Source organism: Haliaeetus albicilla, chromosome 3 (assembly GCF_947461875.1).
Source record: "Haliaeetus albicilla chromosome 3, bHalAlb1.1, whole genome shotgun sequence".
NCBI classification, from domain to species: Eukaryota; Metazoa; Chordata; class Aves; order Accipitriformes; family Accipitridae; genus Haliaeetus; species Haliaeetus albicilla.
The window spans coordinates 74554181-74567966 of NC_091485.1; the positions used below are offsets into that span (position 1 = coordinate 74554181).

Below are 13786 nucleotides of genomic sequence, written 5' to 3' on the forward strand. Positions count from 1 at the left end.
ATCTAATCCAGCCCTCTCTGTCACCTAATCCCCATAGACACAGAACAGACCAGACAGAGAAGCTGTCCAGGTGATTCAGAAGCAATTTCAAGGTCCACCATAAAATCAGCACCCGATAGTTTTAGATCCTTGTCTGACACTAGTGTATTTTAGAACTGGGATACCATGACATTAACTACCATTCAGCAACGTTAGTTTATATCTATCTGCAAAATACATCCCTCCAGCCCAGCCCAACAAAACTGATGAGCCAAAGCGTGTCTGTAAAGGAGGGAAGCACTCTGCATCTCTAGGGTCTGGGGAGACATGAGCAGGAATAGCATCCCTGCTCAATCCACAGAGTGAAAAATAACAGAAGAGTTTTGGTGTTGGTGTTTTTATAAGGGAGATAGATGTTTTGCAAGCTTACATGACAGGCTTTGAACACAGTACTGCTGCAACATATTAGAAAACTAGTCTGGCTTGTTCCACCTTTCTGCGCTCTAACTCCCCATTGTAACAGATGACACAATTAAAAATAGAAAAGGATGTGGTCTCAGCAAGTATTGGAATATATCTGTGCCTGTTTAATGGAACATATGGTGGAATATTTTTACATCTTATAAAGAACTGTGTATTGGACGTGTGCTGGTGCTTGTGAGATGCAGCAGCAGAAAAACTGCATTAATATTTGCTCTCTGACAACAGGAGCTGCCATACACTGTGTACACACACGAGTCATCAGCAGGACAGCACACAATTGACTAGGAAACCTTTCATTATACGCACCGTTGGAGTTAATTCGGAAGACGTTGGCTGAAGTCTCCTGAAAAAGTTCCTGTAGTTCACTGGGATCAATCTGGGTGGCTGTGAAGACAAAAAGGGAGAAGATATATTAATACTGGAGACCACAAATCACTTGGAAAGGGGCTCACCTCCCAGCTGATCCTTTGAAGGGGGATGCAAGGTTCTTCCTCGCTGCAGAAATTGAGCCCAAGTAGGTGGTTTGATGTAGCATTCCACAGTGTCTGATCACGCAACTTACACTGGACATGCAAATACCCACTCCAGCACCATCAGGACAGTAAGATGCTGCTGCAACACGGCAGATACAGCCCATGTGAATTGAGACAGCATTTGTAGGAATTATTAGCAATTGATGATCGTAAATGATTTCTGCTCATTTAAGTGGGAATATTAGAGTCACGAACGAACAAGAAACAGCAGACACAAGACCATGGTTAACTATCGCTTTCCAGAGCAGGAGGGCATCCGAGCAGGTCTTGCCTTCAGAAAAGTGGAGGAAGCAGTGAGGAGAGTGCAACTGCTCCGTAGGCTCAAAGCTTTTGGGGCAGGAAGAAGATGGAAGCCCCGATGGGTCCTCCACACATTCATTTTCCAGCCCCCAAGAGAGGCTCCCCTTCTCCCTATTTCTTCCTGATAGCCCAATGGCAAGGGTCAATGAGTCAGTGCCATAAATTGCTATTGCTGCTGCCCAGGTGATTTCTTTCAGCTTCATTCCCAAGGTCCCAATTTGGCAAAGTCACCCAAATCTGCCCTACAAGGAGAACCCTGAAGTGAGGGTTTGAATGTTTGGGGTTAGGGACTTTTTTTGTTAGCTTCATTTCCCAACTTTAAACCCCCTGAAACTATCCTGAGCTCCTCCACAGCTTCATTATCCCCAGAGAGGGAGCGATGTGAGGTTGGACTGGCCTATATTACAGAGAAAGGATACATCACTTAAATAAGCTTTAAAGAGGCATTTGGGTTTTGATTGGTAATAGTCACCAGCAAAACACTTATGTCTTTGGCACCAGCTTTATGGCAACAGCTTTACAGCAGATTTTCCCATGGTTTAGCCCCATTCTGCCTCCCACCTGGGTCAGCTTTTGTAGGTTTCCCAGAAGCTGCTCTACCTGAAACTTTGGTCAAGTCCAAAAGCACCGCAGGGCTTGTCCATCTGACACACTACAGTGCATTCAAACAGCCACAGCTATCAGCAAGCCGCTCCTCTGAGCCGAAGCATTACAGGAACACAAACAGGAGCTACGATTCGTATTTTCAAATCAGCAGACTGTAACTGTGACATATTTTGCACCCATTAATCAGATTTCACTAAGCTGTTAAAACACCATGCACCCAACCTGCATTTGGCAGAGCAGAAGGTCAGTGATGGAGCAAGGCGAAAACCATGAATATTGAACAAAACGAGAAGCCAGCTTGATGCACTGCTCAGGTTAGTCCTGAGGATGCATCTCACGGTGCTTGAGGAAAAGCTCCACATCCAAAAAGCACAATCTGGGGATTTTCCACTGCTTCTCACACATCTCACCCATGCAGCACTCACGTGAGACGGTTCAGCCCTGTACCAGCCGTAAATAAAGTCTTGGATCAGTCTGTCAGGTTGACACAAATCCAGGGCATTAAATGGTGTTTAATCCAAATGCACAGGGGCTCATTGCTAGAGATTTTCCCACTCTTCTCTTCCTGCAGTTCCTCCTAAATCAGCTGTCCCAGACACTTCTTTCCTTTGCTTTATATATAACTATATATAAAGCTAGGCTATATAACACCAGAAATTAGCCTGGGCTTACTTGTCCCACAGGAATTTCACTTGTTACTAACAAGATCCAGCTTTCATTAAATCACTGACAAAAGAGCAGCACAGGATAAGATTTTCAGATCTTTACAGATTGCGCTGACCCCAGTTTCAGGAGGTTTTTCAGTGTTCCAACATGTTCCGGTTTAGTAATAAGTGACAATGGGTGGTCAGGATATGGCTTCAGCTTGGCTAAATTTCCAATTGCATGTGCTGAGAAGACTGGTCCACTCATTTTTTTGATAGAGGTATTTGGATGGGTGGGGGGTTCTGTGGGGGAGAGAAGGGTTTATCGACCTATTTATTTCCATTCTTTCCTTAGAAACACTGAATTTGCCTCAACAGAATTTTAGCCTGGCCCAGTGATCCTGATCCAAATGCACTTAGGTACTTTGCTGAATGAAGCCCCAGATGAACCATGATGCAACCAAACCAAGGGTTGGAAACTCCTTCAAGTCCTCAATTATAAGCACTCAGCTAGAAACAGCATTGCATTAACCCCCCCAAATAATATGGACTGCAGATTTCAATGTGTTCCCACATGGGGACACTCCTGCAGATTCACAGCATCCAGGGGGTACCTCTGGGGAGTCATTTAAAATGCCAAAACCATTCCAAAAGTGAAGATGAAATATCCCAAATGTTGCAAAAGGCAGGAGAAGCACCAATTTCCTCACATAGACTGCGCACACCTGCGTTTTGGAGTCCCTGCAACACCATAAGAAACAAACACCAAGCAACACCGTGTGTCCAGAGTCGGTCCATAGTTAAAAACTACCCAGAAATTCAGGTGCTAATTTGGGAGGGCGGGATTTATCCAACCTCCCCTGGGTGGCCAAGGGAAGACCAATTTGCTCACCTTGTACCACATTTCCCTAATGGAAAAGAGGCAAAACGCAACAGGACAATGTGTGAGGATTATACTCTGAAGACATGGAAATAGTTAACATTTTAAGCCTCAGTATATTTATTTTAGCCAAATGCAAGAGGACTGTGAGATGATGAACTTGCCCTCAAAGGCCTGAAGTCTCAATCCATAAATATCTAACAGAGCTCACCATATCATCCCCACACCTCAAACAAGTGCAAATTAAATGAAAAAACAAAGGCAGATGCAACCTTTGGTCAGACTTTCCAAACAATTACTTTGAAAATGCAATGCTTGGAGAATGGCTTATCTTGGAAAACTGCATTGAATCTGGCTTGCAGTTTCCTGCCCCTGGACTTTTATTTCATGTTACAGCATGTTGCCAGTTCTGGTTTTATTTTGTTTTTGTTTTAGAAAATAAAAGAAAGTAGTAACAAGGAGGTTGTTTTAACAGCTCCAATTTCAAGCTTCCACACATCAAGCAGAGATGTTGTAACTATTCATGGAGGATTCAGCAGTTCAAGCAGACAAGCAAAACAATTTAAAAACAGCAGCAGAAAGCAAAGCAAAAATGCATCTGTACTGCCAAGCTAAATGAAGACATACCAAGGCTGTGAAAGAAAGTGAATGTGAAGTATATTTGTGTCTAATAAAAAATTAAATGTCTTTGACCACATAAAGTGAGTGCTAAAATATTACGATTCCCCAAGAAGGAGTATGAAGTTGCCGATACCCAGTAAATACTTCGTATGCCCCAACACTAACAGAATTCAGGGCCACAACTGGGAAAATGTGGCTTTTACTTACACTGTGGGTCCTGAAAGCTGTGAAGAGTTTGCGGTGCATATGTTACAGAATCCTATGTGCAAATTGTTTCTCCTATGCTTCCGTAACTGGATATTGCCAAAAACATTTTTACAGTTTCCAGTTATTTTCCTCATTTGCTTTCCAGCAGAATCCCCTTGGCAGAAGACAGGACAACCCAGCTTCTTCTGATATCAGCTCAACCTTCTCCCCACCTAGCAAACAATGATGCCCTGTTATATTTATTGCAATTGCTAAAGCAGCAGCAGTTAATACTGGCATTTCTGGTATTTTCTTACTGAATTCTTTTACCTGAAAAGCTACACAGATGCCCAGGTAGGTACAACAAATGGAAAGCATGAGCTTTTAAGTACATGCTCTACCAAAGCAAGGTGTGTTCACACATGCTCTGGTCAACTGCAATGGGAGACCTCAGCTGTGAATGTGAACTTAAGAAACAGCTTGAGTGTGGCAGGTTAATCTTGGCTGGACACCAGGTGCCCACCAAGCCGCTCTGTCATTCCCCTCCTCAGCTGGACAGGGGAGAGAAAATATGACGAAAGGCTCGTGGGTCGAGATAAGGACAGGGAGAGATCACTCACCAGTTACCATCACAGGCAAAACAGACTCAACTTGGGGAAAATTGGTTTAATTCACTGCCAATCAAGTCAGAGTAGGATAATGAGAAATAAAACCAAATCTTAAAACACCTTCCTCCACCCATCCCTTCTTCCTGGACTCAACTTCACTCTCAATTTTCCACACATCCTCCCCCTGAGCAGCACAGAGGAACAGGGAATAGAGGTTGTGGTCAGTTCACACACTGTCTCTGCCGTTCCTTCCACCTCACACTCTTCCCCTGGTCCACTGTGGGGTCCCTCCCTTGGGAGACAGTCCTCCATGAACTTCTCCAAGGTGGGTCCTTCCCATGGGCTGCAATTCTTCATGAACTGCTTCAGTGTGGGTCCCTTCCACATCTCTTTTCCGTGGGCTGCAGTCCTTCAGGAATCGACCACTCCAGCATGGGCTCCTCTCTCCACAGATCTGCAGGTCCTGCCAGGAGCCTACTCCAGTGTGGGCTTCCCACAGGGTCACAGCCTCCTTCGGGCATCCCCCTGCTCCGGCGTGGGGTCCTCCCTGCGCTGCAGGTGGAGATCTGCTCCCCCGTGGACCTCCCTGGGCTGCAGGGGGACAGCCTGCCTCACCATGGTCTTTCCCACGGGCTGCAGGGGAATCTCCGCTCCGGCACCTGGAGCATCTCCTCCCCTCCTTCTGCACTGACCTGGGGGTCCGCAGGGTTGTTTCTCTCACATGTTCTCACTCCTCTCTCTTGGTTGCATGGAGGCAGCTTCTGGCACCTTCTCACAGAAAATACCCCTGCAGCTCCCTCCACTACCAAAACCTTGACACGTAAACCCAATACATTGAGAAAGAGCCACTGCCTCATAATCTACCTTGCTGCAGTCCTTGAAGCGCATGTATTGGCTTTTCTTTGGGTTTTGTTTTCTGTTGTTGTTGTTCATGTGCTTATTTTATTTATTGCACTAAAAATCTCTTTCCTTCACATGAAAAATAGTTGCAACCATCACTGCTGAAAATGGTGTCTCATCATAAGATAACTGCATGTGTGCAGTAAGCGATATTCCTTGTTCGATGATGGTGACAGTGCACTGAGAAAGGATGGAGAGGGAGGAGGAGGAGGGGACATCATCACAGCCAAGCTTTGCTGCCTTCTCTGTGCTGTTAACCCTTCCCATCTTGTCATCCCAGCAAACTGCCTCAAAATAAAACTTGAATGGAATATGTCTACCAGTAAATAAAAGAGAGCAAGGGAACAAACCATGTTTTATTGTTAGTTGGCTGCCCAGCTCTGTATTGCCAAGACAAACTTAGGAGCTGTTCCGGGGATAGTTTATCCCAGAAATTGCTTCCTCTAGGCAAAAATCAGTGAGACCACACCACGTTTAAATCCAGACATGCAACACCATGTTACACCTACCTACTATGCAGAGGTGGTATCTCGACCTCTGTGCTACCCCTAGCACTTTGGGCCAATGCAAAACAAACAAACAAACAAAAAAACCCTGAATTATAGAACCATAGAATCATTTGGGTTGGAAAAGACCTTTAAGATCAAGTCCAAACATAAATCTAACACTGCTAAATCCACCACTCAACCATGTCCCTAAGCACGTCTACACATCTTTTATATACCTCCAGGGATGGTGACTCAACCACTTCCCTGGGCAGCCTGTTCCAATGCTTGATAACCCTTTCAGTGAAGAATTTTTTCCTAATATCCAATCTAAACTTCCCCTGGCACAACTTGAGGCCATTTCCTCTTGTCCTATCACTTGCTACTTGGGAGAAGAGACCAACACTTACCTTGTTACAACCTCCTTTCAAGTAGTCGTAGAGAGTGGTTGAGAACCCTAAAAATCCATACAAGCCTTACACATGATTTTCGTAACCACTATTCCAGCAGAGACTCAGAGTGCATTGCTTTCCACATTTCAGTGCAATTATAATCTCTAATGCATCACACCTCTGTCTACTGGAGACACCTGGGATGAGGACTGGCCAGTGGAAGGATGCGATATCAGTGCTTGGAGCAAAATATAACATGAGAGCTCGTGGTCTGCTTCCCCCCATCCTGCTCAGGAGGGAGAAAATGCTGCTGATGCACATGGGCATCCCTGGGGCTCTCAGGTGCTGTGATAGTCGTTAGCTCCAACCGCCACCGACAGCAGTTGTGGCAGGAGAAGGAGAAATCTGAGCAAGCTGGCAAGCTAAAATGTCTTTTGGTTCCTCTTCAAGACAAGCCAAATGAGAAGCCTGAGCAGGCGTACAGGGTCTTATCTCTAGTGATCTGGATATAATTAATATCCAAAGGGAATAGCTAGAGTTCCAGGACAACACGCATAGTAAAGGTACCTACAGGAACATCCTTTTGCTTAATGTTAATGAAAACTGCCTGTGTTCCCCATGTTAATCTTCCTTGCCTATTAATTATTTCACACTAATTTGAAGCTCCTAATGGCTTTTCTGCAGCCAGGTGAAGTCAATTGCCTCCCTGAACTCAATTTTGTAGCAAACCCAAAATAACTCAAAAGTTGCAGAAAAAAGCAGGCAATAATTACAGTAACTCTAATAAAAAGGGAAAAGAGGAAAAACAGGACAAGCATTCAATCTTTCTACTTAAAATACTTAATGTGGCTGTAGCAAAGCAGCTCAACACCTCAGAATTGTAATGCATTTATCCCCAATGCACCACCAAGAGCTATGTCTGTGTACGGTAAAAGACAGTGACAGATTTCCTGCACCTGCATCTTTGCTCCTTTGAAAGCTTTAACTGAAGTTATATCATCCTTTCCTGAATAAATTTCCAGAAGGAAGTTACTTGGAATCCAAACTCCTCTTTTGTACCATGAAACTCCTACAAGGAGTACATGCAGGTAGGGAGCAAACTGCTCACTATGATTTCAAACCATCCACCCCAAATCCCCAGTTTACCTCTAGCAGCAAGGATTAAGTATAACTGCACTCAGCCCTGTGGCTTAACCCCTTCACAACCCAGCTGACTGGATAAGTCTCACCCATCAAGCACCTTGTTTCTTCCCCAGGACCAGGAGAGCCGTTGCAAGGCTTGAGTTCCCCCCTTGAAGAGTTTTCATATAATTGACCTATGTTATCCAAGAGGGTAACTCTTTATTGAAGACTATGATCCACAACGAGAGCCATGTGCGTCTGGCACTAGGAAATGAACTCAAGGGAGAGAAAAAGATTGATTTCTGGCTGCTGGCCCAAAAGTAAAAGATTTGCTCTGGAGCAAAATGCTAAATTCCTGTCTTTATTTTAGCTTTTCCACAACAATTGAGGAAAAAATGAAGAGGTAGAAGATGAAGGATACAAAGGAAAAAAAGAAAGAGTAAAGACAAAGAAGCGGATTGTCACAGGAAAAAGAAAATGCTACAGAACACAGACAAGCAAGAACTGGTGGATGCACAGCCACCTACACCCAGCCCAGACAAGTCCTCTAGCACCAGTACTCAACAGCTTCCCAGGGTGGTCCTCCCTGTGGACTCTCCCACTGTCTCATCCCATATCTCATACCAGAACCTCGCTCTCTTCCACAGCGAGAACACCATTTGGGTCTTCAACTGCCTTTCCATGTCGTATAAACCACAGAGGAACCTCATTTATCCTCATGACCTCTGTTCTTCTGTTGAAACTGGTCAAAAATCTTCAACAAATACCAGCATAGAAAGGATCAGCTAAGAGCGTGTTTGGACAAGGCTCCTCTCCTCAAGGAAAAGAGCTTAAAATAGAAAGGGAAATGCAAGGGAATGAAAGAAGCAGCATCGTGTCTAATGTTGCAAAGTTGCTTCTGGCATGCAAGCTGAGGAGGTTTTTATTTCCTCCTGTTGAAGTTTGAGTGAAATAAGTGATAAAGGGAAATGTAAGCAAAAATCACACTCATCAGGCAACATGCTTTTCATCAGCATTGGAAAATGTGATGCTGTTTCACATGGCAATGCTCTGAAGCTCTTTGCTACAGATTTGTGCAGCGACTTGTACAAAAGACCTGGGTCTCCTCAGCATGGCCACAGCACAAAGAGGGGGGCACCGAGAGGATTACACATTTTACAAATGGGATGAGGCCGGCGTTTGCATCAATCCTCTTCCAACCCCTATTCTCACACAGTGGGGTCAGTGTATTCAAGAATTCAATTACCTACGGGTTAACTCGGGGTCTCTGCTTGCATTAACACTTACAAACTCCTATTCATTTTTTTTAAATTGCCTTGCTGGTTTGACCAAGTTCTCCTGAACATACGCAATAAAATTTTCCTAGTTTTAGAAAGGAAGCTTTACCTGAATGCATCTCAGGTGGGAGAACCCATTTCGGCCTACCCATCTGAAAGGGAGATATGTTTAGGTAGTGAAGTACCTGCCTCCTCCTCCTCTCCCCATGGGAAAAATGAGAAGCCAGTACGTTTCTCACCCCACAGCCTTGTCCTGAAGAAGTACCTTACTCCCAACTTAAGTCCCCACCAGCTACACTAGCAGAAAAAAATATAGTGAAAATGAGAGAAAAAAACACATCTCTTTAAGAACAGATTTTTTTTTTCTTTGAAAGACCTACCACAGTAATAGCAAGTTCACCAGAGGAGATGGAGATTTTATAATTTCTAAGCCGAGTTAAGTGCAGGGCCCAAATCCAATGAGTGGACAAGACCAAGGAGGTAAAGCAGGCAGGGAGAATCATTTCAGGTTTGTAAGGATCCCCCATAGGCATGCATTTTTTTCTTGGGCTCTCTGAAGTAGAGTTTCAACACTTTAAGCTTTTTAAAGCCTCTGAGATTTGTGCTTTACTTAATGTGTCCCCAGAGAAGTAACTGCAGTGCACGGTGTCCCCAGCACAAGTGTTGCTGGTAGAGCTAGTAAGTCTTAACTGGAGCTCAGCATGACTCTTTCTTGGAAGATCCTAGGAAAAAAAATGAAGCTATAAATATATATACAATACATATCTCTGAGAGGAATAATAAATGTAGAGCCTATCCCAAGGAAAGCCTAAGAAGCCAAAGAAAAAGGCTATTCATACAAAAGCTTCCCATGTAAGTGAGGTCTAGGGCAGTGGGACCAAAACTTTGCAGCTTGGCAAATGTCTGTGCTCTGGTGGCACAGGAGGCATTGCAAGGGACAGTCCAGGCATGGAGAAGCATCCCTCACAGAAATCAGGAGAAGGTAAAGGGTGAGCATTAACTTGCAGTGAAAGTCAATCTCAGAAATTGAAGAAGATACAGAATTAAGACACTATCTTCTCCATGACCTCGCTGAGGAAAGGGGCTGCATGAATCTATGCACTTTCATTTTAAATTAGCCAAAAGAAGTTTGTTCCTAAGCCACTTGGATGGAGCATCATACCCAGGGTGCTTCGCCGTATTCCCATCCTCCCTGCCCAGCCACGAGGGAAACCTCCCCCTGCAACTCCAAACACAGTACCAAGTCCTCAGCCATAAAAATGCAAATCTGTGTACACCTAAGAAGCTGTTCACAGAGAAAAGGAACCATTAGTTATCTTTTTACAGTGCAATCAAGATTTAATCAGATTTGCTTTGCGCTACTTCTAGTTAAGATGTTTTTATTCTCTTTCGTTTCGTTCTTTGGCATATATGCTAATAAGAAACCGCTGAAGAAGAAAGCAATGAGACACTGTAGGTGCACAGCTAGTGTTGGTATTTTCTCAGCCCTGCAGCTCACCCTGGGTGTCCAGGAGAGTATGACTGCAGGCAGTACCAGTGTATCAGCTCACGTATAGGAAGCCTGGCCAAGGAGATCTGCAGCTGTCTTGATAATGCGTTTTTCAGCTTTGCTGAACCACTTTGGATCCACGTCCCAGAGGGTACATCTCCACCATTCTCATAGTAGCAGTCAACAAAAACAGCCCCCCAAACCCACTCACACAGTATTAAGGCAAGCAAGAGAAATATCCAAGTAGTCCACCGAGAGAAGAAGTTGTCTCTAGAGCCAACCCTGAGACACACAAATTCATTCTGCCCCCACCAGGCACTGACTCTTGGCCAAGTGGAGATGTGTCCTCCTTGGTGAGCACGATGTCGTTCCACGCGGCCAGATGTGAGCAACAGCAGCCCTGACCAAATTTGCTCCAGCTCTGAAGGTAGACTTTGCGTCTGAACAGCAAAGCTATGACTGAAAGCCTGGAGCGACTGCACATGGAATCTTGACAAGGAGCAGAGAAATCCCAAACAGCATCAGAAATAGCATTAGAGAAAGTTGCTGGTATAAAGTGTCCCAGAAAATGGGTTACACCCAGAAAATGGGATACACCGCACTGTAAAAGAAAAGGGGTGAGATGAAGCAGAGATGATGGATAGAGGCTGCTTCCAGCTCACGGTGGGAGGGAACTACCCAACAAAACTCAATAAAAAAGTCCCGCCCAACCAAAGAACTTGGTACTTTACTACCCTTATGGTTTATTTTAATTTATTATTAACAAGTTCCCTGCTTTTACAAGGACACTAGAAATATATCAGATCTTTTCCAGCAGCAAGTTACAGTTTGTGGTTTTCAGTCTTTTCTTCTCAAGCTTATTAAAGATGCTAGAAAGCAAGCGGTGGCCTGCAGTACAAAACGAGATATTCTTTACATCTGCATTAAACCATATTGCTGCTATAAAAAACTGTTCTCATCCTATACTCCTTTTTAGGCAGCAGTGAAAAAAATAAAAATAAAAACCTACCAACTAAACAAAAAATCCCCCAAACCCCACACTGCCTTCTAATTTCTACAACATGAAAACCAGCAGCTTCTGTTGATTTAGTAGAAGGAAATGTCAAAGACTCACAAGACTGTTACTAGAATAAAAAGCCTATCACTTCATGGCGGCAATATGATGGTTAAGAGTGATTTGAAGGTCAGGCGAGCTTGGCAGCCCATGGGAAATGAGTTAGTGGGATTCTCAGTCCTGTTTCACCCGCTCAAATCTCTATAAAATTAATGAAGTAATTCAGAGAATTCAGAGAATTACTTTCACCACTGACATCCACATTGGCTGAGGTGCTCTTGTTCAGACAGGAGAATTAGGGAGAATGTTGATTTTCTGTGATGGTTAACTGCAAAATAGACTTAAAATTTTAAGCAAAATTTTATGAAGAATAAGTGCAGAGCGGAACTGTGCAATGGATTAAGCTGCTGCTAATTCTGGCAGTGTGGAATTTTGGCTTTGGTTGGACAGTTTTACAATTAAGAGTTTTTCTCAATTTTTAAGCAAAGGGGAGGCAAACTTTAAAAGGTTTTGCATAATTCTGACGTATTACCAAGACTCAGTTAAGTAGGTTTTAAATAAAACAAAGCACTTTGATTCTTTTTTTTTTTTCTTTTTTCTGGTAGTGAATTAGGAGATAGTTAAAAAGACAATTCATTTTTGATTGAAATAAATCAATGTACTGGAAAATACCAATTCATTTGCAAAATTTCCCTATCTAATCCCATTGCTTCCTGCTTTCCATTATGGAAAGTCTAATCATGTTCCCTTCTTCATGCTCCAAAGCAGTAGCAGAAGCAAGCGTTAAGGTGGTGCCTGCCTGTATTTTTAAAAGGATACTGGAGTCATTAAAAAAAAGGCAATTTAAGATGTTTGACAGTTTTGTTTTGTTTGTTTGTTTTTAATGACGATGTGGTATGAGTATATAAATAAAACCTGAGTGAAGGCAGGTTTTTGTTTGCACTGCTATATTCCTAGGATAGTCTGCAGTCCTATGCTAATGCAAACACAGACACCAGCACCAACAGTATGTGAAAATGCAAAGGAATTGACTGAAAAACAAAGTGGAAAGGATTAATCTTACACTCACTGCCCGAGCTGTTGGAAATGTAATGTGAAAACAGCCAAAAAAAAAAAAGAAGAATCCAAATATTTTTGAAATGTCGTTATTTAAAGATTTATCGGTGATATAAATTACAAAACACTGTTTTTATTTTTAAACTAGCTCTTAATCAGTCTCTATTCTGGTCTTATTGATGCACTCAGCACTAATTGCCTTGCAAAATATCTTTTAAAATATCCAGGCTATTAATTACAAAATGGAGATGATTTTTTTTTTCCTGATTAAGTCCATGTGATGCAAGGAAGTGGTATCAGAAAAATCAGCCATATGAATGAAAGACATCAACCTTTAAAAATATTAGCTTACCACAGCTTTCCAGTTGAAAACATCCAGGTAAATATTTTTTTCACGCCTTGTAAATTACGGATTGTATAAACAAAATCCTGAAACGTACTCAATTACCAGAAAGACCCCCAAAGCATATTGGATAAAAAGCATATTGTAATAAAAATGACTAAGAATGTGTGATCGCAGCAGTTAATATGTATAATTCATGAGATTATCCTTACTACCACCATACCGGCGAGGTTCCAGGGTTGGGATGAGTCACTAATCTACCAGGAACAATGACAGAGATGAGACTCAGTGCATCAACAGTGGTGACACATAGATGGAGATGAACAGTGGGGTGGGAGAAGGGAGTGCTTTCCTCGCTGCTCTGGCCACTGATACCCAACAAAGTTAATTGGTGTCTACCCAGCCCCTTGGCATTTACAAGTCCATACCGAAGAAGAAGTGTAGGACGACGGGAAAACACGTGCATGAGAGCTCTGCAGGAAAATGATGTGATGCTGGACCCCCAAGCTCGCTTCAGAGTCAACCAAGCTTGTTCAAGCAGCAAGGTTGTAGAAGCTCTAGTGTAGAAAATGCCTTTTTTTCCCCATTTCCTTCCTCTTCATCACTTCCTTTGTTGGTCAGGACTAAAATTTCAGACCATCTCAAGGATATAGAAGAAAAATGGCACCTGCAGTAAGTAAATGCAACGTTCTTGGAGACCCCTTGCAGTATCACTGAGATCTGCATGGAGAGTTTTTGCAAACCAGAAGCTCCAGGGAGATTAAGTGAGATCTGGGATGACAGGATAGCAGAAGTTACTGAAACAGAGACAAAGTGGATGCAATGGGA

At 43.2% G+C, this 13786-nt stretch overlaps 1 protein-coding gene across 7 annotated transcripts in view; it reads right to left on the bottom strand.

The window, feature by feature from the left end:
• Positions 1-13786, bottom strand: part of TSNARE1 (t-SNARE domain containing 1) — a 482633-nt gene that overhangs the window by 313156 nt on the left and 155691 nt on the right. For all 7 annotated transcript variants that reach the window (XM_069780153.1, XM_069780149.1, XM_069780152.1 and 4 more), the window contains one exon: positions 769-846. In XM_069780153.1, coding sequence (XP_069636254.1) covers positions 769-846 — 78 coding nt within the window. The remainder of the gene's footprint in view (positions 1-768; positions 847-13786) is intronic.